The 24,827-nt window shown below is 36.9% G+C and overlaps 1 protein-coding gene across 1 annotated transcript; it reads left to right on the top strand.

The window, feature by feature from the left end:
• The first annotated feature begins 901 nt into the window (after positions 1 to 901).
• On the top strand, positions 902 to 24,053 carry wnt3a (wingless-type MMTV integration site family, member 3A). The gene is made up of 4 exons (XM_048179859.1): positions 902 to 1,433; positions 13,660 to 13,901; positions 19,416 to 19,681; positions 20,001 to 24,053. The coding sequence occupies exons 1-4, from the start codon at positions 1,360 to 1,362 to the stop codon at positions 20,478 to 20,480; spliced, it is 1,062 nt and encodes a 353-aa protein (XP_048035816.1). The 5' UTR covers positions 902 to 1,359; the 3' UTR covers positions 20,481 to 24,053.
• The last annotated feature ends 774 nt before the right edge of the window (positions 24,054 to 24,827 follow it).

Raw genomic sequence — 24,827 nt, 5'->3', positions numbered from 1 at the left:
GGTCATTGGTTGTCTCGTTATTGTAGTGTCCTATTATGTTATTATATTAAAAGAGAAATATGCAGTTTTATGTAACAGTTGATCTAATTATTTATCAGTTAATGGTCGGAAAGAATTCTCTGATTAGATATGAAAGTTATATTTTAAGACTTTTTGATTAGGGCGAACATAAGATTAATTCATTTATCAGCATTTCCTATACTATAGGCTACTCGATTTGAGCTTATCCTTTAGATCCAGATAAGTCTCTGTAAAGGACCTGTTCCACCACAAACCGCGTTTGATCTTGTGTGTAGAGGATCAATGAATATGAATACACTGGATGAATACACTTCCAGTCGGAAAGACAACACGTGAGAGAAATAGCCAACTTCAGCCGCTTAAAAGAAAGCTTCCGATTTGGGAAATACGACATTGAAAACAGCATTATTGCATTATTTTAGTATAATATAGATATAGGTCTGTATTAGACCTATATATATATATATATATATATATATATATATATATATTTATTTTTTTTATTTTTTTTCCCTTCATATTGTCATTATTAAGATTATCAATAGTTGAAAACATGATCTTAAGCATGAGTCAAAAGATCAGACCTATCCAGAGTATTATTTCCATGTTTACAATGTTTTAATTAGATATGATATTCGAATTGGAAACAAAACAACTTATGTAGTCTATTTATGTAGCCTACTAGTATCTTCAGTTCGGCATTTAATTTATGTAGATAATGTAGCATTTATAATAGTACGATAGCCTACATTAAACATTTATTAAATAATGTATTCGATTTATTAGTTTTTAAATAAGAAAATAGCTTGAATCGAATAATTTGAACAGAGCGAAACAAGCAATATTGCAATAAAAACTTAACACAAGGCAAGCAAGCAATTCACACGTTTTCATTTTTGCATATGAGCGGCTTTAAATCGGGGGGTGAAATCCGGACAGGTTGTTATAGCTACCCAATCCACAGGGGTCCCTCCACCCACCAGTAGACAACCTTATATATATAACACACAAAGTCTTGCATGTCCCAATAACTATTAAAACAGTGAGTATCCTGAGCATTGCAGTTCAGGCTGACTGAGTGACTCTATCATCAGAATTTCGCCCGTGGCAAAAGCCTGTGATTGGGTCCGAATGAAAAGCCGTTCTCAACTTTAATATATGCCTCATGAACGCGCACAGAAGAAGGCTGTAGGATTATCGAAGAGAAATATCGCTCATAATCACCTCGTGTTTTCTTATTGACACACGCGGGCGAGTGTGTATGTGTGCGTGCGTGTGTGTGCGTGTGTGTGCGTGCGTGTGTGCGTGCGTGTCTGTTTAAGCCTAACTTTTTAAAGGATGATATATCTTGGATATTTCCTGTTTCTTTTTTGTGGGCTCACGCGTGTCATGGCAAGTTACCCGATATGGTGGTAAGTTTATTACTTTTTTAACCTTTCTTTGTGAAATACAATTAGATTGGTAGGGTAAATGACAAGCTTTCAACTTGACAATGATTTGGGGATTGAAAATGTCCATGACGTCAGCTGTAACCGGTGTTGATATGATGATAGATGACGCGATATCTATCTATCTATCTATCTATCTATCTATCTATCTATCTATCTATCTATCTATCTATCTATCTATCTATCTGTCTGTCTGTCTGTCTGTCTGTCGTGCACCTGTTAATAGTTTGGAGTAGTAAGCTACCATAAGTAAATTGCAGGATCAACTTTTATCAACATAGACCCATGATCTGTGTAACAACTCATGTTCAATTTGTTCGTTAAAATGTTCAATTGATTCATTAAAGGAGTTAGTATAATTAGTTTTCAACTAGCCTACTAAAAAAGTAAAAAAAAAAATGTAAAGATTCTCTCGGTGATTCAGATATTGTCTTTTTGTCACTGGCTACATTATATTAACGTTATTTTATAGGCTATTGAATGCTTTGTTGTTGTAATTTAAATAAATAGTAAAATAAAATAGGCAATTGTACCTGAGGTGGTTGGAAAATTACTGATTGTTAAGAAAATACATACTCATTTAAGAATTACATAATCATTTAAGACTAGGTCTATATTTAAAAGAATAGAAGGTATTTCTCCTTAAATATCTTTATTCTTGTACAAAAATTTCACACAAGTTCATAACTGACAGAGACATTCAAGGTGTTCCACAGATTTCACTCACAAACCTAAAAGATCATTGTTTCAGGGAGGCAAGACAATAAAGTAGAGTTTTCTCAGTGGTTGTAAAAGCTGTAATTGAGTAAGTCATTAGTCACAGTCCAGGCCAGTCTTTTTTGTTAATTGTTGTCTGTCTGACCCTCTTGAGATTTTAAAAGCTGTGCTTTCCTTCTCATTCACAATGCCAATTCAGAGAACAGCATCCAGACACTTCTGTTGTTTATTATGAGTAGCCAACCCTTGTGAAAATGAAGTACACTTAATTGTATCGAATGTGCACTTGTAGTGTACTTAAACTTTAAAACCTAACTTTAAAGTTTTTTTTTTTTTTTTTTTAAACTGGACTTGCACATAATATAATATTAATGGAATAAAGTCACTTAGGTGAACTTAAAGAGAGTTTCTTAACACAATTCACTTTTAAAAAGTGAACTTTGAAATAAAGTCAAATGAAAAGTTTCACATTAAAGGGCACCTATTATGTTTCTTTTTACAAGATGTCAAATATGTCTCTGACGTCTCCAGAGTGTGTATGTGAAGTTTTAACTCAAAATACCCCACAGATAATTTTTTATAGCATGTTAAAATAGTTTTGGGGGGTGAGCAAAATCAAGCCGTTTTTGTGTGTGTCCCTTTAATTGCAAATGAGCTGTTGATCCCTGGCCCCCTTTCAAGAAGAGGGCAGAGCTTCAAGAGCTAATGCAACAAACAAACAAACAAACAGGACAATCTCATGCACTGAAAATGATAGAAACTGTCAGTTAATGTGTTTAGTTTGAACCAAGTCAGACAATGATGCCTACAGAGCCAGAGAATATATGCTGCATGGAGTTAGAACAGGTATAGGTTATTTACAGTTATAAATTATGTTGTCATCTTGCTTTTATCCACTATTAGTACAAGCCTGTTGTAGTGGACCCTGTCCGAATGATGGACAAAACTTTGCTGATGAGTTTTATGAAGTTCATTGTACATCACACAAAAGATGAAGTGTCCGTTTTCACTCCAGAAAATCATCGTAGGAGCGGAATAAAACACAGTACAAGAAGTGTGCATTAAAGGGTTATCCATAAACTCTCTCCTTTGCATTAACGTACACAGAAATCGAATTACACAAAAACACTCGTTATTAACAGTAAACAAATATATACAGACCTTTTTTTTCGATGGGGGTGCTAAATAAACTGGTAAACTTTATATCTGTAAAATAACTCAGATGAACTGTAATGAAGTGTGTACTCTTCTCTTCACTGTTGCCATAACCAGTATCACTCCGGAGACTGTAAGCTGGATCACGAACAGTTGGTACTGATCTATCCTTCAGTAACAACTTTTTAGCAAAACCTGTGTTTTGTATTGTCTCTTTGCATTGACCCTCGTTCACAAAGCAGTCTGGAGTGAAATGATTTGCACAGACATAAACAAATTTAGTTATATTTTGGGTTCTATTACCTTCAAAATTTAACCCACTGCATCCTCAGTGGCTCGGATGTTGGGAGAAAATGAAGACTCCTATGTTCACTCTTACATCCAACAGCAAAACACCGGGACTGATTACAAGACATTGTTGTCGGTAAAGCAGCTCAGGCATTGAGAAAATGGCGGACAGTGTACAACTCGCTGAGGGCAGAAACTATGGTAATGCAGGACTGTCAGTCAGCGGCCGTGGGTTGGGCCTGAGCAGTGTGACGTCACACAAAATCCCTTATTTAACGCACCTGATTCAGATCATCAGCTCATTAGGAGAGTCTCCATGACCTGAACTGAGTGTGTCAGGTAAGAGAGACATACAAAATGTGCAGAGCAGTGGGTCCCGAGGACTGGAGTTGAGAACCACTGCTTTACACGTTCAGATCAAGCCTCCAACATGCTCCTGTTGCATTTCTTTCACCCTCTAATGAGTCTGAGTAAAATGCGTTTAGAACAAAAACAGTGCACAGCCGCTAACTGAATACAAATATGTACAGGGGTGCACATAACGTTTTTTGGTCTGGTTCTCAAGGGAGCACCTGGAGATGTTGCTTAGTACTCCCACTTTACGCTACATGCTTATCCTAAAAGCTGTCCTCATCACTTTCCTCCTGACTGCTCTCTTTACTATCTTCTTTTCTCTTGAACATGGTAGATGTTTGTAGAGGTAGGTTTTTTTATTTTATTTTACTAACATTAATGACACAGACAACAGCAAAGGCTGCTGTCACTTTAAGAAGGAAAGCACGGACCGAATAACTGACACATACGGTATCTTTCTCAACTGTTCACTTATGACATAACCGAGAGAATACTTGTCGAGACGTATTTTGACAATTTTGTGTCCGTTCAAGCGCAAGTAAATGCGAAAGAGGAATTAATTCAGTGTTCGAGCACTGTCTGACTGTCTCTCTCTCTCTCTCTGCGTGCGCGCATTTTGGGGGTGTGAGGCTGTGTGCTCAGATAACAGCTCGCAGGTCCCGATTTTCGCCTCTTCTTCCCCTTTTAAAATTATTTGAATGTGTTAAGACAAAACACGTCCAAATGATAAACTTTCACTCTATGATGGTTAAATTTAGCAGTTAATAAGCGAATCACATGCATGCCGAACCGTTGGACCTTATCCGTATGGATCACGGATTAACTGCGATCCGTTGCACACCTTATAATTAAAGAACACACTTATCATCATGATTGCTATCTTACCAGAGATGGAGAAAAATCTTACTCCAGTAAATAAACGTTTCCTCAGAAATGTTGGTACTCAGAGTGCTTCCCTCCATGTTTTCTGGTGCACATCATTTATTTTTACCGCACATGCGCACCTGCGTACCACTTATGTGCACCTGTGAATATGTAGATGTCATGTGGCTTCATGAAAAATGCATAGATCATAGAAAATGTCGTGTCATTATTTAAAGCAGATTCTCACGATTAAAATGAAATATACATAATATATCTATATCTATATACCTAACAGAACAATCTATTGTGTTGATCTCAAGATATTACTCACGGAATGATGTAACATATTTGGCATGTCACTCATCTTTCCGGGATGCAGTGTGTATTCAATGTTTCTAGAACCATCCATGTTCGTTTTCCAATGTTGATAACACAAAATAGGTATCATTTTATAGCTTAGAAAGCTTTTTAATGCATCTAACCATTTTGATAAACTCCTTAGTGCTGAGAAGTCCCTCTAAACCGGAGTGTACCGCCCGTGGGCGCCATCTAGCTGCGAAAAAATGAATAATCATTTTTTAAAATTACTGCATTGATAAACATAAAATAGGTGTCAATTGAAATCTTAGAGTCTGAACTTTACAATGCATGTAGCCAATTCAATTAACTCCGAAGTACCTCTGAGTTATTTGTTGAAAAATAGAAAAAAAAAAAAAATGTTTTCACAATTTATTTAACTAAAAACAAATATGTAGATTTCACGAGGCATTTTCTCATAACTTCATGAAACATGCACAGATCATAAAAAATAGCACACCATTATACAGCAGATTCTCACAATTAAAATGAGCCCAAAATCAGTATAATCTGTTGCACTGATCACAAGATATTCCTCGTGGAGGAGCAATTTTAAAAATGACCATTAGGCGGCATAACAAAAAGGCTAACTGAATGCTGTAAAATGCTTCCAAATGCTGTAACTTTTAATTACTTTATGCTATCACCACAAAATTTGATCCAGATGTAGCTCAGATGTAGGAGAGCTTCACCAAAAAAGAATTTTTCTTCGATCTTATTTCCTTTCTGAGTTATTGCATGTCAAATAAAAAAGATATGAAAAATTATAATAACAATTATATATATAGTCTTTTATCAGCAGTTTCTCAGCATTAAAAAGGCCAAATGTAATGTAATTTATATTTTCTAAAAAGTGTTCTATCAACCGATAACTACCTTTTGACTCTCCTTACTTTTGGAGTTATGAATCTTTACTTTTGTGTATGTCGCCCAGAAAAAGAAGAAAAAAAAAAAAAAAACTCTAAAGATGGTCTTTCAGGTCTTAAAGGGTTAATAGGGATTTTTTTTTTTTTTTTTTTTTTTTTAAAGGAGTGGGTGGATTTGTATCATTATGGGGTGGTTGTTCACAAACTGCCAAAACACATTTATGTCCAAATACCATGTAAAAGTTTTGCATAATAGGTGCCCTTTAAAGAACATTTGAACTTATGTTTTCATAATAGTTTGTCATGTAAAAGTCTTTCTTATTATTTTAACTGTGTAGTTATCAAAAAAAAAAAAAAATTGAAATTGAAATTACATTTAAAGGTCCCGTTCTTCGTGATCCCATGTTTCAAACTTTAGTTAGTGTGTAATGTTGTTGTTAGAGTATAAATAAAATCTGTAAAATTTTAAAGCTCAAAGTTCAATGCCAAGCGAGATATTTTATTTAACAGAAGTCGCCTACATCGAACGGCCAGTTTGGACTACATCCCTCTACTTCCTTCTTTAATGACGTCACTAAAACAGTTTTTTGACTAACCTCCGCCCACAGGAATACACAAAAAAAGGGGCGTGGTCTTGTTGCGCTCCCACGGAGAAGAGCAAGAGTTGCGTTTGTAGAGTGTGTCTGTCGCCATGTCGTCGAAACGCTGTTATTTTCATCCCGCAGTCCAATCACCTTTGTTTGGCCTTCCCAGGGACGCTGTACTTGGAGATCAATGGTTACAATTTATGTTTGACTCGGTTCCCGAAAATTATAATCCACATGTAAAACTATGTTTACAATAACACTGAGCGCATGCATCTCCACGTTATGGTAAGAGGCGTGACCTTTCCGGGCAAGGTGAGCTAAGCTGCTGTTGAATCACAACACAGGAACCGCTGGCACAATCAGAACTCGTTACGTATTTCTGAAGGAGGGACTTCATAGAACAAGGAAGTCATCAGCCCGTTTTTATGACAGTGGAAACAGCGGTATACAGATAAGTAAATTATGTGAAAAATACTGTGTTTTTTTACACGCGAAACATGAACACGTTATATTGCATACTATAAACACAATCAAAGCTTCAAAAAACCACGAAAAATGGGACCTTTAAAGTTATACAAGTTTCAATAGAAATGACATTAAAGCATATTTCAGTTTACCATGAATGCTAGTCCATTCAGCTCTTTTACACTTTAACCATATTTCAAAGACAGTAGTAATTATGAAATTACATATAAAGGCGTACATATAAAGTTCTACTTCAGTGGGTCAAAACACTCATAAGTTAAATTAATTGCATTTAAACTAAAATTATAAAACATTTTCATTTATTGTAAATAACATACAATTAGGTGTCAGAACAATATGTTTAGCAATTTAAGTATATTATTTCCATAATAAAAACTTAAAAGTATGCAAAAGTGTACTTCTTTTTCACAAGGGAACTCGGGGGTGCGCAATAGAATTGCTACACTTACAATCAAGGTATAAAAATGTCTAATGATACAAGAAGCTATAAAAACACTGCAGTATAAAGCTATCTAACCATCAATATATGTCTGTCAAGCTGTACACAATGTTCATTGCCTCTGGAGTCACATGTTTTTTCAGTTCCACCCTCAACACCAACTTCATGGTAAAATGTGAGAATTTAGAATTATCAGAAAAGTGTCTAGTTTGACCTATAGATCGGAGCTGTTTGTTTGTTTGTTTGTTTGTTTGTTTTAGTTATGAGAAGTTTTACTGCCTCATTTTTGCTTGAATGATATAAAGACTGCTTCTGATTGTGCCCATTTAAAGAAAACTATCAGCTTCTGAAAATAAAGTCACTGAAGTTTGATCGATTAAATTTTTATGTAGACAGATTGCTCTTTAAGAAACAAGTGCAATAAGTAACAGAGTTTCAGTTTCAAGTAACAGAAGGGCATGCGTGAAAACATACTGACATTGCTGGGCAATTTAACTCAGCAGGGTGGCCTGCGGTTCTCCAGCAGAGAGAGTTATGTGATATGATAACCTGCCGCAGGAATGCTTATGTCCATGCAGGGGAGACCTTGAAAGTATTGGTTTTGTCATGGTGTATCTATACATATACCATCTGATAACATCTAACCCATAACCTAATGTTACATTTTGCACTGTATCACTGTGAAGGCCAATTTGAAGGAGGATTTTTGACGTGGCTCAGGTATAGAGACCAGGTTCGTTGCTTCCTGCATCTCCTTATGAGATGGTGTTGCCTGACTGCACCCTAAACACCACCCCCCACACTCCACCTTAAAAGATAAATACCTGGAGGTGAAAGCTTGCCGCACATTCCTTCTCCTAAACACTTCTCTCTTGATGTCAAAGTCGGCTCTGTGGCCCCAGGGCCTACAAGTAAAGTGGTAATTCAGAGGTGCACTTGCTTGGGCTTGCTGAAATATGCATTAAAACCTAGACTGGATACACTTCAGATGAAAAGTGAGCAAATATATCTAAGACTGCAGAGCAAGTGGAAATGTTCATTTCTGTCCTTTTGTCTTTTAATTATAGCTTTAAGAGATTTGGGGGAGGTAAAGACGATACTGTTCTGCCAGGGTGGAGGGTGCATGTCAATTGGTCATGCTTTTGTTTGTGCTATCGCAAAAAAAAATTACAACTTGGCACAAGTACATAGTTCAAAGAATGCTATGAGTTCCACACACTTGACACAAATTAGGACAACCTTATAAATGCTTGTGTTCCATTTGATCTATGATTTCTACAGATCATTGTTTAAGAAATACCAGCTATCCAGTCTCAGTGCAGTAATACATTAACAATGAATCCGGTTTGCCCAGTGTGCCAAGGTACTCCAATCTCTGTTGTGTTGGTTTTAGAGTCCCTGAGTTCTCTGTTCTTACTAAATGATGATCTCAATATTATGAGCTTCAACAGATGTCCGGGGCAGACACTCGCCCAAGACAGCTGAGCATGAATGTCATTGAAACACCTGTTCACCTCACTCAGTGGTGGTGACATCTCAAATTCATCAGCTTGTGGCAAAGTACAATACCAAAGTATGAGGTGGTGATTCTAGCCGTCAACAGAGCCTGTTAATTATCACTTTAGTCTTGACTGCAGTATACCTGAGGACTGTCCACACTTGATGGAACCCACAAACCATTTTTTTTTTTTTAAAGATAGTTCTAGCTGTAAATATGATTGGATGAACCACAATTGAAACTGTCAGTACATGCACACCTGTGACTTCATGTTGAATTCTATAAGTTGCTTGGCAACTGGAAACTGCTCCTAATACTGTTCCAAATACTGTTCTAAATACTGTTCCTAATTATCTAACATTACTTGCAGTCACTTTTCAGACTCGCCTGTGGTGAAATGATTGTAACAGCCTCTTTTTGCCTTTTTGGGTGAATATAACAAAACCTCTCAAGAATATGTCTAGGTCATAATAAAGAAAAAAGAAATAATGAATCTCATTTAAAGCTCAAATGAAACTGTAAATTTCTTTTACTGTGATTACTGTGAAAAATAATGATGTATTCATAATGATTTGTTGTACTGCATCATTTATGCTGATTCAAATGAAACATTGTGGATTACAATGTAGTATTTTTTACATTAACTCATGTTAAAAAATATAGTAATGAAAAGGTAATGAGAATCGCTACTGAGAAAAATAATAATTACAAAAAACTCAACAGTAGAATGCATTTAAAACAATAAGAATTAGGGGAAAGGGGTGTGGGGTGTGCTTAACTGTCACAAAAATAAAGTCACTTTGCATTGTACAACAATGTGAAAAAATGTTAGCATTCCTGAAATAGGCTTGGATAAGGGAATTTATTTTTTTCTTTTAATTTTGGGGTTAAATGCAACCTGGGCATATTTCTGTGCAATTTATCCTATTGTTCTAGTCATTTGCAGTCATTGGCTGCTTATGGTAGCACTAGTGGCGGAGCCAGGATATTTTCATAAGGGTGACAATGCAGGGGCCAGCAACCAGTCTGGCATGGCACAGAAATGTCAATATCATTTAAACATAAAAATTAATTGTTTTAGTGCCTACAACACAACTGAATACTATTAATTGTACTTGATTGTAATTGAGATAGTGGTGGAACATATTAAATAATAATGCATGAATTTGACCATATTTGTCTTATTCCTCACCTCCAGGCACACTAGTAGAAAAGAAGCTCACACTACAGTTAAAGTTCAACTTGTTCAGTCAGTTTGGTTCTGGTTCTCAAAACCCCCAATAGCTTGTTCTTCATCATTGCATCCTCATGGATGAGATGCAGATAATTACATGTTTCAAAGATTAGTCAGTCTTCATTGAATAATATATAATCAATTAACTTTTTAAATTACAGTTAAAAATGACATAAATCTGTGCCTTATACATGTTCTTAAATATTTACATTTTGCATTTAGCAGCACTTTTATTCAAAGCATCTTACATTGCATTCAAGGCGTTCATTAGATCAATTCATTGATTACCTGAACCAATCTCAGCATTGTTAGAGCCATTGTATATGGTTAAACGTCCCGTGCCATTGGTTTGAGAGGCTACTTGGCCCCTGAGGCGAAGGACTGACAAAGGCTAAGAAAAGGTCAAATTGCAATAGGAGTTACTTGGTGAACAAATCCTCATAGTTTCGCTACACCCTGTTAGATGAGGTTTAGATCTTCTCTCGAGCCAGTTTCATTCAAGTTACTTCTTGTTTTGTGCTCTCTTAGTCTTTAAAGTAAAATTCAGATTAAGCTCCTCACTGAGAAAGATGTAAAAAGGCCTGACTCATAGTATAATAATGCCAGGGATCAACTTATACAAAGCATAATCTATTGAAGTCAGTTTAGACAAGAGCGGTCATAAAAATGACATCAAAGAGTATACTATGTAGCAGAATAACAAGGAAGTTGTTAGCTGCCTAGCAATGACTAGTATGCCTGCTTCTTTCGTTCACATTTCTCAAGCATGATTGTACAAGTACTTTTTGTACTCTTTTACAAAGTTCCAATTAATGTTCTACAGTGACACACAATGAAATTAGTAATTTGCTTTAGGCCAGCATGGTTGATCTAAGTTACCATTCATTTCCTTTACAACCAGAGATTCATAAGTTCCCCCAGAACAATGAATAAGAGGAAGTGATGTGGAATGCAGCAGGTATATGTTAGATAAAATAATTTGGAGATTAAGTATTTCGAGAAGATCTTTTCAGGTTGAGCAATCTAGCACAGAAAAGCAGGTACCTGGATACCAATAAAAGACAGACACAGACACAGTGCAGATCAATCATTGGCACACAAGTTTATTGTCCAGGGGTACATTATATAGGTAGAATATAAGAAGTGAAACTAACAGCTTAGTAACTAAAGTACATAAAAGGACTATATGTTCACTCATAACTATGATGTGAGGGCTGCATCCTTTTAGGGTGTACAGAGAAAGATCACATGATGAAGAGAGACAGGGCACATGATGTTTCTAGAATCTCACAGTATAGGAACTGGTTGGTGGCACATCAGCTGATGAGGGAGTGTCATAGTCTTTGTCACTGAGAGAGCCCTTCAGGTCTAATCACTACTGGTCAGGGGTCACTGAGGGGCCCACTTGTTGTGATTAGTAATCAGCTCATAACACAGGGCAACACACACAGCTAATGGAGACTGCTTTCACCTTTACAGACACTTCTCTTTTTTTTTTTTTTGTGACTTTTCTCTTTCACTTCTCTTTCATTCAAATCCAAAATATTAAATATATATGTTAATATGTACACCTTAATGAATTTGGCTTCTGCTTAAATATTTCTATGCATCTAGTGACCTTTTTAGCACAGCTTTTATAGGAAATCAGCATGCAATGTATCAGTTTCAAATGCGCACACTCACTATTGGGTGTAATTTTTAGTTGTTTATCTAAAATATCATGCTATCCAGCAAGAACAAGGAGTGACTGTGTCCACCGAATACTTTTTCTATTCTTTAATTTCTATATTAGTCATTTTCCATGCCTTTCTGAATAAAATATGTGGCTTCGGGGCCACATCCCTAATCATTAGAAACAATGCTGTATCCGACTTGTTTCTAAAGTGATTTTTTAAATCTTATTTCTAAAATCATCAGAAGTGTTATAATGAGATGGGTCTTGTTCTTAACATGAGTTGTTAGCATATCAAATGCAGTACTTCAAGTAAAGTCTTGTTTTAATTTCATAGTTAGGATAGAGTTAGGATACAGATTATATGCTATATTTGAAATTGATGACATAACCTGGAAAAACAGTAGCAAAGTACCAATAGTACAGACAGCTGACAAACTTTCCACAACATTGCAATGGAAACTCTGAATTGTAAGTGAAAAGCATGTCAGCACATGTCACATCTGAGCCATCTGTCATCAAAGAATGGTTGAGTTCAAACTATCCTCTGATGCTCAGCCAGACCAGTGCACACTGTGTCATTACAGGAAGCCACAGACCTATTTCACTTTTGGACAGTTTAAGAATGTCGGTGGCCCTTAATGACAAGGTACATGTCCCACACTGTGAATCCTTAATCAGTATACTACTCCTGTCTCAGCTGGCGCTTTTATGTTTGTTTACCAGTTAGCAGCATGTTATGGCTTTATCTGAACCCCTCCCACAAAGCAAAAGATCTTCAATGCCTATAACAGGTTCAAACAACACAAGGAACAATAGTTCTTACTGCTAAAGTTTTGAACTACTGTGGTACATATACAATGCCAAGTGTCAGAATGATCTCCTCTATTTGGGACCTGGAGTCCATTCACACATGTTACACTTTGATCCTATAATTGTTCTAATTACACTGTTTTGGCTATTTCATCCAACTGTGTAAATGATACACCCGTTATAATGCTGTAAGCATGAGTAGTTAGTAAAGAAGTGTTTGTGTTTTAAGCTAGTTTTAAGTTGAGTTCCATCTGAAATATGAGCATTGAATGTTCTGGTTTGGATGAGGGAACAAGAAAAGAAATGCTACTTCAATCCCCCACAGACCTCTTAACTAGCTAAACCAATGAGTAAACCATCTCCACCAAAGACATTCCTGCTAAACAGGTCCATCTGCTAGACCAGCAGCAAACCACCATAAAGAGGCTGACTAGCAGTTATGTTCTAATTTGGTCTTTTGAGTAGGGATGTATTATATTCATTCATTCAGTATTTTATCTCTGGCTACACATAGTGGCTGATAGATTTGTTTCAGATCTTCATATTTTGCACAGTAATCAAGACAACATTCATATATTTTAGGTAGCAATTAAGTTTAGCAAAAGCAAGAGAAAGCAAGGGAAAAGACAGTTGCACTTTATTTTCTAGTACATGTAGTGCATTACCTAATGTAGTACTAAGAGCTATAAGGTTAACATAGGTTAAGGAGAGGTTTAGGGTTGGAGTCAGGGTTAGTACTAAGTTAAGTACAAAGTATGCACATGCAGAAAAGGTCTATAAAATTAAGTTCTGCCAAAAAAACAGCGACCAAAATCTGGTTTGTACAAGTCAATTGCTCACTTCCATGTTTTCCTTGGCAGGTCTTTGGCGGTGGGACACCAGTACACTGGTCTGGGTACCCAGCCCATCCTGTGCAGCTCAATTCCTGGTCTGGTGCCCAAACAGCTCCGCTTCTGCCGCAACTATGTGGAAATCATGCCTAGTATGGCAGAAGGGGTGAAAATCGGCATCCAAGAGTGTCAGCATCAGTTCCGTGGCCGCAGATGGAATTGCACTACTATCAATGATAACCTGGCCATCTTCGGACCAGTGCTGGATAAAGGTAGGCAGAGAATCAGTGGGAATTAATGGTAATTAGAGACAGAGAGAATAAGAAGATAGTCAGGAACAGAACAGGAATTGCCACTACAAGCGACCAGTATATACAGGAAGTTATCACTGTTTTGCAATGGTGTTTTGCACTGGTTTTTGCATTGGTTTGTGATATAGGTTTATTAATCAGTCTATCAATACTATGCAATATTAATTATAAAACAGATGGTTCCAAATACATACACTGCCTTTAAATGTTTTGGCTGATTCTTATAGATGTAAAAATCCCTTATGTACTTCCAAAAAAAAAAAAAAAGCCATAGTTTCTACATTTTTAAGAACAGGAATGTGATCAGTCTTTATCCACCCCATAATGAAAGCTACCTGAAAATCATATTTCACTCAGTGCTTCTTTGTATTCAGTGACTATGTAACATTATGGCTTCTCAATTACAACAAAAGTCCTTGTTTACACACAGCTCTGATTACTGAGATTACTCTGTTGTTCTGTGCACATTATTTATTTGCTGCTCTATAATCCCATTCTCAATGGGCATTAGTCAGGTGCACTGGACTATGACAGTTTGTACAGATGTAGTGATGCACGCGTCTAAAGTGGGTGGGACATGTTTTGTTGTTTCTGTTGAAGGGAATCCCCACATTTCTCATTTTGTTTGTCCCAGCACAGTAAAAGTAATGCATCTCACAGCAGCAACACACTGATGTTCCTAATAGGCACTTCGTATCTCACAGTGTGTGTAACACGCACACATTAACAGACATACTTCACCGTTCAAATGGATTACATTGCCAGCTTGTGTGTTTGTCTAAGATGAAGTTATGAATGTGTTGTTTTGGTCTTTAATCAGTTGGGATTCTTGTCTAAGGCACAAGTCTGTGCATAACACATAGTTTAGGGTTATGTAGATTTAACAACTTGAGGTGGCATTTTCAGCAAAAGTCCTAATCAACTGTTTTACTAAGGTAAGCATTATTGCTATTGCTCATACATTAAACATCTATAACTTAACTAGCTACTCATAAATATTGAGGTAAACTACAGATTAAGTTAGTTGGTGTTTTTTTTAAATAAATTATTATAAAGTGATTTATTAATTTATTTTACATAACTTATTAATCAAAAACATAGTGATGAATAGCCACATTTAAGTAAACATAATATCACTATTAAAATGATTATACCATAGTAATATTTCTCCTGGCTAAATAAAGGATAAATAAATAAAATAAAAAGACACAAAGTCTCAGTAAAATGGATTGAACTTTTCTTATTTTTTCTTTCCTTTTTGATCAGGTTTAAAAACAAACAGCTTCACTTAAACAAATCTGACTTCCAATAAGAAAAAGGGCATTTTGGGACAGTTTTTGGGTTTGATTTTATTACCGGTTCACCTGGCTTAAAGCTGTGTGTGAAATACAATATTACAAAATAGTGATGTAATGTTTTGTCACACAACACCATTACACTTTGTAGAAGTAACTTGTAGAGTAGCTACTTTTTTTTTAAATGTTAAGCAACTGTACTGAAGAATATAGTTAGGTTTCAGATTCATCAGTCACTAGATAATGCTCTGGTATATCTAGATTTTTAAAGAGCAGAGATGTGTTCAATGATGAACTGCTTTTATTTCCGTCTCATTACAAAAGTAGCACTGTCAGAACTGTTGTATCAGTTCACTTCTCACAGTGAAGCAACGAGGGCTCAGGTTACAAGGGCCAGAGCCCATCAAGGGGCTGCAGGTGGGATGAATGCTGATAACCGGCTACAGTGCAAGGCGGTGTCAGCCAAGCCAATTGCTTTTAATAAACTCTCGAGCAATTGTTACATTGATGGAGAGGGCTTGAGCCCAAGCAGGCTACTGATGATAGGAGGACTACTCAGGCCTTCTCCATTGTAGTGTTAATAGCCACTCCATATCCCCTGGAGTTCACCCTCCTCCGCTCTAAATTAAAGGGGAGATTGGTCAGGGACAGGGGTGATGGAGGTTTAAACCAGGTCAGTCATCAGGGTCCAGGGGTGGCTTTAGTAAATCATTTTGATTGGATTAAAGCTTCTGAAGCTCTTAATAATGTGAGAGGTCAAAGCGGCCGGATTAAGTGCTTTGTTGGGGGGGGGGGGGGGGGGTTTAAGGGCCGCTTCGAAGCTCAGAAGCTTTTCATAGAGTTTAAAGAAGAGCACCTCTCACTTTCGCTCCTTTGTGGCTAACGCTGTCACTTTTGTAGAGGTAGTTCTATTGTGTGGTAGTGTTAATGTCTACGGTGCAGACGGATGTGTGTCGGTTTCCTCCTCTGTTTTGTCCTGGGTTAAATGGAGAGCTGATCTTCAGTAGGTTCACAGTGGCTTATTACTGACAATCACACAACTGCCAGAGATCTCCTCTGGTACTTTCAGTAGACATGGATGATGTTTCTTCAGCATTTGAGGTGATAGCAGAGAAATGTACTTTCTCCTATTCCAGCTTTATATGAAGTGACAGTCTGGCCCCATATGGCTATCAGAAAATGCTTGTGTAAGCATTACATGATTTAGGGCGGGATCTGTTTGCTTGTCCATTGGCAGATGGGGGGAATGTTCTGGAAACCTGTCTAAAAAAAGTCCTTTTTTTCTAATTCCAATGGTGACACAGAAGCAGAAAATGCTCACTTCTTCTTTAAAGGCCTTTATCTTGATACTTTTACTGATATATGGTATACCATTTGACAGCTTTCTTTGGTTAATTAGTCACAAACTTATGCATGGAAAATCAGTCCATTTTGCCACCTAGCTTTGCTTGCTTTGTACCTCTCATAAATCTGTGTTGCCTACAGTTTTGCATTGTTTTGCAAAAGTAAACTGCCTCTCCAATCTCAGCCTCATCTATCTATTTTACAGTGTTGCCTTAGGCTACGTCTGCATCAGCGCTCATTAATTTACATTAACCAAAGTGTCAAAACATGGCCCACTGGAATCCGCTTGCGATGAAAGGAGAGTCAGCGCAGGTGTTCTGGAAGAGTTTGATGAACACACCTTTAGCAGATAATGTTGCCAGTCGCATGCGAGCTGTAATTGGACACCAGAATTAACTTGTTCTTACTGTCACTTGAGATTTCTGTTACTGAAATCAGACAGTTTAACTAAAAAGCGTTGATTTATGTCCTGACTGATTACAAACAAATAACTTTATGGCCTATAGTGGCATTTTACATACAAGTACCACTATATTGTTTTTGTGATATTTGTTAAAAATAGCTTTTCTTTGCAATTTCCTCAGACATTTAACAAGCAATAAAATTGCATCTGGGTCTCAATGAAACCCTTTTCATTGGAATTCCTAAAGGGCCATCACCATGTTGGCCGCCACTACAAAGTAAAAGAATTCCATGACTCTTAATGCTAACACCCTCATCTAAACCAACTTTGCATGAGGTCAGGCTACCCGGGTTATGACCTCTGCCCTCAGGAGGAGAAACTGTTACATTTTAGGATGTACTGAGAACACCGTGGCTTTCATCAAATGCATGTTTAACTGTGCCGGGGGAGGTAAGCTCACCAGCATATCATTAACTCTGCCCAAGAAAGAAAGAATGGGGTGTGGCAAACAGAGTTGTTGGTGGGACCTTAGCCCCGCCTCCTGCTGGGCCCAACTCACCACACAATATCTGGGCGACCATAAGATTAAGCTAGAGAGAAAGCTCCTTTCACAATTCACACGCCCTTTAGATTGTTTTATTAAACCATTTCAATGGGGATTTCCCCGTCTACCGACAAGTGGGGTCCGGCCAATGCATAGTTCTCTGTTGCTATGACTTAACTTGGTCCCCACTAATCACTGGCAAGGGCAAATTTCATATAAAATATCGGGGGGCTTTTGTGTGTGTAATTCACCGTGACAGTGGCAGCACAATGGGGGATTCAGGAACCCAGCAGGTAACAGGGACCGCTTGCCATGTGAGGGTCCAGCAAAGTTAGCCAGAAGGTGGGCAGCAGGGGCCAACTGTTGTCACAAATAATCAGTCTAATCACCTGCATTCTGTTCTCAGGTAAAGACTCCCTACCACTCTAAAGTGTCTCTATATATATTTTAACCATTTTTGAATTCTTCCTCTGGATATTAATCTGCCCCCTTCTTTCCCTAATCGTTGTCTCTCCTTTATTCCCCCGACCAGTCTGTCATTTCATTGTCAGCCAGCCGTATTTGACCCACATTTTATTGGCTTCCAGATCATAAAACATAGGCACAGTTGGTTTTAAATTGTAATTGAATGACCCTTTTAGACCCGACAACTCATACCCCCAGCGACTGTATAAGTTTTTTTTAAATTTATCAAGCAATACTCTGTTTTAAGTACATTTTACTCAAACTATATAATACTGAATTAAGCCATGCTTTTAAAGTGTATGCTTTACTTAGAACATCCAAGTGAATAATACAGTAGCTATTGTGTAGGCAGCATATATAAGTAATAGAAGTAATGTGGTTATTTTATAATGTTGATATTTACGCTTAATTTCTATAAGCTTAAATTAAGTACTAATATAGAATTTACTTTACTTGTTTTTTTTTGTTTGTTTGTTTGTTTGTTTGTTTTTTTATCTTGCCTGAACTAACTTATTCAGGTAGAAATTACATTTGTTTTTGTTTTTTTGTTTTGTTTTTTTTTCTGTAGTATTTGCTTCACCACAGAATCATTTTTATCAGTGTAGCTTTTAATATTTTTGTAGTTAAGAACAAAGAAACATTGTTTGGATGGTCAATCAAAACATTCAAAGGCACTAAATTTCTTTGTCATTATAATTAGCATTAAGGAATTAGAAAGACTTGTGTCCAGTTTTGCAACATCATTATCTCTAGCCTTGATTTCTCTAACCAGTTTAAACCTGCAACAAAGGCAGACTTGATTCACATCTCCACAGCCATTTCCTCTCTCCTGCAATGGCAAGACTGCACAAGACCACAGAGTATTTATCAAAATTACCAACCTCATTAGCTGTCTGTTGGAAAATGCTTTTAAGTTTGTATGGGGCCCTTGTCAGCAAGATTCGTCACAAAATCCCCTGTTAGACAGAATGTTGGATCATCTTTGAGATTAAAATCAACCAAAAGCATTGTTCATTCTTCAAATTAATTCTGAAAGTAACATGCTGGGTCTTGTAATCACAATTCGACAGTGAGTCTTATCTATGAGTAATACAGGTTTATTTTTCTACCTCAGAGTTGCTTAATTGAGTCTTTCTAATTATAGACTTGTCAGCCTTGTATTTACCTCATCTGAAAGGATATGCTTGGTCTTCCCTGACTCATACCGGTAATGCCTCACCTTGTCCACAATGAGACCTGGGTGAACTGGCTTTACCTACAAATTTGACCACATGCTCATGAGATGTTTAATTGAATTAAGTATTTTTATGGGAACAACAATATCAGGACAAAGAATTTAATCTCCCAAGTAACCATAACTTCTCTATAACATCCTGAGGTGTAAGACATGTAACATTGCTTATTTTCTCTGTACATTTCCATAGCCACAAGAGAATCAGCATTTGTCCATGCAATTGCCTCAGCGGGGGTAGCATTTGCTGTGACACGGGCTTGCTCCGAGGGCTCTGCCACCATCTGCGGCTGTGACACACGGAGGAAAGGGCCGCCAGGCGAGGGCTGGAAGTGGGGTGGCTGTAGTGAGGATGTGGAGTTCGGCAGCATGGTATCACGAGAGTTTGCTGATGCTCGTGAGAATCGGCCAGATGCTCGCTCTGCTATGAATCGTCACAACAACGAAGCTGGACGTGTGGTGAGCACTTTTTTCCAGGTTATGCTGGCCTGGTACTAACAAAACCCTGCAGAAAAGACCAAAATGTTTTTCCACTTTGGTTCAGGTTAGTGTTCAGGTTAGTTTATTCTGCTTGTTGGTGGGTTAGTTTGTGCTCAGGTTAGTTTATGCTGCTTGCTGGTGAATAAGCATATCCTTTCTGAAAACAAATAATAATAATTTAAAAATGCCTGGTCAGGAAACCAAGGGACCAGCACCTGTTTTTTTTTCAGAAGGGTAAAACTGTAACTTGATCAGTATCAAATCAAGATCAATAATATGTTTTCCTTTTTTTCTCTAGTCAATCACTGACCACATGTATCTGAAATGCAAATGTCATGGACTTTCGGGCAGCTGTGAGGTGAAAACTTGCTGGTGGTCGCAGCCTGACTTTCGGGTGATAGGCGACTACATGAAGGATAAGTATGACAGCGCATCAGAAATGGTGGTGGAGAAACACCGGGAATCACGAGGCTGGGTGGAGACCTTACGGCCAAAATACACCTTCTTCAAGCCCCCTACTGAAACTGACCTTGTCTACTACGAAAGCTCACCTAACTTCTGTGAACCCAACCCAGAAACTGGTTCCTTTGGCACCCGTGACCGTATGTGTAACGTGACATCACATGGTATCGATGGCTGTGACTTGCTCTGTTGTGGCCGAGGCCACAATACTCAAACTGAGAAACGCAAGGAGAAATGTCACTGCATTTTCCACTGGTGCTGCTACGTAAGTTGCCAGGAGTGTACGCGAGTTTATGATGTCCACACCTGCAAGTGAGCACCTGCACCTGCACCAAAACCAGATTGGACCAGATTAGACATTTGGGGTTGTGAACATGCAAGAGCCTTTTGCTGAAACTTGTGGACCAAGCTGAAATGGTTTCACTAATAAGACATCACAAAAAGATACAGTGGACAGTAAAGTAATTCTAAAAGACCTTCAATAAGAATGCTGTTCAAACGAACAAAAAGATAAACCACTAAAGGCTTTGTTACCCACCTGGACCATTGTTGTGGACAAACACAGGCCTGTGGCTCAGCTTTAGAAGGGACTAATCATTTCCATTTTGATATGGGAGGGGATAAGTGATGGATCTGACTACTAGAGCCCTGGGACCTTGACCAATTGTGTCTCCAAGAAAAGAACAGAACATCTTTGAAAGGGGGAGGATTTGTCCACATGTGGCAGCAAACACAGATGGGAGAATTCTGTGACAACAAATGCAGCACAAACCAAATACCAGGGTTTGCCCACAAGCTCCTCTGAAATATGTTAATAGTTGCATTTTTAACAATAGCTTTACTACTAACACCGTTAAAAAAGCTATATGTATCATTTTAATACAAAGTGCATACTTGAGTACCAGCAAACAACCAACTAACAAATTCCTTTACAACATAAAATACACTTTATATTGTCTCTGTGTGTAAGATCAAACACTGAACTTATATTAGGTTGAGTTTATAGTAAGTTACTAACATTAGGTTATGAATGCACTTGTATCTGAGTGAATGTTCATACATTGTATATGTCATTGTTTTCTTGATATGATTTTAGAACTCATTGCACATATCCAGACCTCTTCTAGCTAATGCCGTTTAGGCTGCTTTCACACTTGTTTCGATTGCTTGGTCCAAACCAGAGTTCACATGCTCCCCCTTTTTCCCTGACCTTGCTGGATTGTTAACACTGTATTTTTGGATCCGAACCTTGGTATGTTTGCATCATCAATGCACCAGCTGTTTACCCCTGTTGTCAGGTAACAACTACGCAGAAGAAGGCTGCAAAATGGACAGCCAGGCTCAGTTTTGTACTTTTGTTGTTTGAATCTTTGGTTTTGTTTCCAAAGCATCAACACAGAAAGGCACTTGCGTCCATCTGCAGTGAATGTATTGCAAAGGTTCCAAAGAGCATCTGTTTTCAGTGAGCCTGTATATATTCTTTATTTTATATCAGTGGAGTGAGTAGACACAAATATAATTTAACCATATCATACCATCAATAGCGGTTCACTTCAGTGATTTAGGATGATTGTTCAGCCACCATATCAGAGTTCATATGAAACCACATCACAGACTACCTTTTTTTTACTGGACTCGGGTTCCCTTCATGAGTGTGCACCTAGGTCAGAAAACAGTGTTCACATCATCCAAACAAACTGACGACAAACTAACCCAGGTGTGGACCAAAAGTGCTAGTGTGAAAACACCCAATTTTCCCCAAAGATTAATAATCTATTAAAGGATTAGTTCACTTTCAAATGAAAATAGTTCACTTTCAAATCCTGACGCATCCGAGCTTTATAATGGCAGTGAGTGGGATTCCACACGGCTCTGGGGGGTCAATAAAGGCCTTCTGAAGCGAAGCGATGCATTTGTGTAAAAAAAAATATATACATATTTAATAAGTTATGAAGTAAAATATCTAGCTTCCGCCCAACCACCTTCCTTATTCAAGTTACGTGTAAACTGGCATCACTTCAGCTAAGTTTTTTTTTCCATAAGTTGAATAGGGAATGCGTAGGACGTAGCGTAAGCCTTTTTGAACTGCGAACTGCCATTATATATGATGCGTCAGGATATTTATTAATATTTCTCCGATTGTGTTCATCAGAAAGAAAAAAGTCATATATACCTAGGATGGCTTGAGGGTGAGTAAAGCTTGAAGTAGTTTTCATTTAAAAGTAAACTAATCCTTTAAAGAGAAAAAAAGAAGAAAGAAAAAAAAACAGATGTCAGCACTTCTATCTTAAAATGGAGCATGCTATTCATTTGCCTTATTGGTGGTATTATTGATTTTTCACAGACAGTTTATGACATTTCACAAGTAATTGTGGCTTTATTCACTAGCTGAAACCAAAATTAACACTCAAATGTGTCATGTGTCAAATGTGAGCAAATAATAATTATTTTTATTTTAAAAAGAAACTAATGCAAAACAGAGGATCATTTTGTCAGTCCACCCACCTTTGACAGGCAGTGAAAAGTTTTTTGTAATTTTTATTAATATTATTTTGGTTTGTTTTATTTTTGTTTGGCAAAAGGTTCATTTTCAACCGTGATGACAGGTTTTGTTTCTGCTATGACAAAAATGAATTATTTCGTTTTTATTCACAATTGAAATACTGAAGTATTTTTCACATCTGTCTTTAATAGCCATTATATGTGAATCCATGACCAAAATTAATGTGTTTTTATTATTCTGACTTTACCTACCCAGTTGTACATGAATGTTAGCAGCAGTGCAGAAACTAAATGAACTACTCTCATTTATAATGCTGCTAACTAATAACAGGTTTGTTGTTATATTTATGTGTGATTATGTGCTTGTGCATTTGCGTTTCTCTGTGTAAATCTACTGTAAGTGTCATGATGTTTGTATGTAAATGTATCTGTATGTGCATGACTCTTTGTTTTCTTCTTTCTGTGAAAGACACTGTGTAAGCATAATTAACAACTAAAATGTGAAGTTTTCTACTAATTGAATCTTGATAGAGAGTTTGTATTCGTTAACCAAATAGAGATATTCTAACACTTTTGCATTACTTTTTGAACAATAGCTTGTAAAATATATACTGTCTGAAAACTGAGATGCATTGAATATGGTGTTAAAAGCCACGGTATATTTTGACAAAGTAACATTGAAAAATTATATGCAGCCAACTTTCTGAAAAATACTTTGTGATCATACCTATGGTCAATTCACAATTAATATTAAATACATAAATATATATATTATATTAACTGCAATATATTAGAACTGCAATATATTATTCTCCCATCTGCAATATATTAACTATAAGTCAGTGTAATATCACAGGGAAATGTGAGAAGGCAAAGTTAAAACCCCAGCTTGTAAAATTCTTTGGCAGAAGTTCTTTTTGCAGATCTTTCCTCAAAGAAAATAAACTCAAGTTTCCTCTTGCCCATCTCACACTGATTTAATCTCTCATCAATCAAGGATCATTTCAAAGTACATTCCCTATTCAGCGTTTTTATGTGTACATCACTGCATCTAAATTTCGATTGTTTGCTTACACACAGTTCAGTTTGTATTTTAAACATGGTCTTAAATTCCAAAGTTTTGTACAGACTAGTTCTGTGTTTATGGATTTCTAAAGTATGAGGATTTTTTATGATTATTTATTTTACTGTAATGTATATATTAGTAAGAGTATATATTTGCTCAAAAAATATTATTACTTGTGTGGAAAATGTTGTTTTGTGTAACAGTTTTACCAGCAACCAGAAACTGACCACATAGGATGCACTGTATGTCCTGCTCTCTGTTATTAGAATTCTAGCTGTTAATGTTATAACCAAATTAAATAAAAATACAAACAAATTCTCATTTTTCGTCATTGATTTTTGATTTAAATGTGTTTTTACTTTATGTACCCAGATTTGACATTAGACATTGTTAAATGTCAAAGTTTAAGGATTAGTTCAGTTTCAAATGAAAATTATCCCAAGCTTTACTCACCCTCAAGCCATCCTAGGTGTATATGACTTTCTTCTTTCTGAAAAACACTCTCAGAGATATTTTAATAAATATCCTGACACATCCAAGCTTTATAATGGCAGTGAACGGGACCCATGAGTATGAGCTGCTGAAAGTCCTTCCACATCCATCCATCATAAACGTGTACTCCAGACGGCTCCGGGGGGTTAATAAAGGCCTTCTGAAGTGAAGTGAAGTGATGTGTTTGTGTAAAAAAATATCCACATTTATCAAGTCATGAAGTAAAATATCTTGCTTCCGCCAGACCGCCTTCGATATTCAAGTTACAAAGAAAGTGTAATCTGGCGTTGCATCAGTCTTCTACACTTTTTCTGTAAACTGAATAGGGAAGGCGTAGGATGTAGTGTAAGCTTTTTGAACTGCAAGAGTTTTACACTTTCTTTGTATGTATAGAGTGTGTATATTGTTACATAAGCCCTTACAAAAAAGAATTTAAAGTTTCACAGTAATTTCTTTTGTGTATTGTCAATTTACAACTATACTATTAACTGTAGCCTACTACAAGTGAATTTATATGTATACACTGTTTAGTGGCTATATACTTCTAGCCTACTTTTTAGTTTATGAAAGCATAAGCTAAAAGCATTTGAGGTATACTCTTAG

This window comes from Megalobrama amblycephala, unplaced genomic scaffold (assembly GCF_018812025.1).
Source record: "Megalobrama amblycephala isolate DHTTF-2021 unplaced genomic scaffold, ASM1881202v1 scaffold379, whole genome shotgun sequence".
Taxonomy (NCBI): Eukaryota; Metazoa; Chordata; class Actinopteri; order Cypriniformes; family Xenocyprididae; genus Megalobrama; species Megalobrama amblycephala.
The sequence above is the reverse complement of the archived record's forward strand: the minus strand, read 5'-3'. Positions and strand labels throughout refer to the sequence as shown.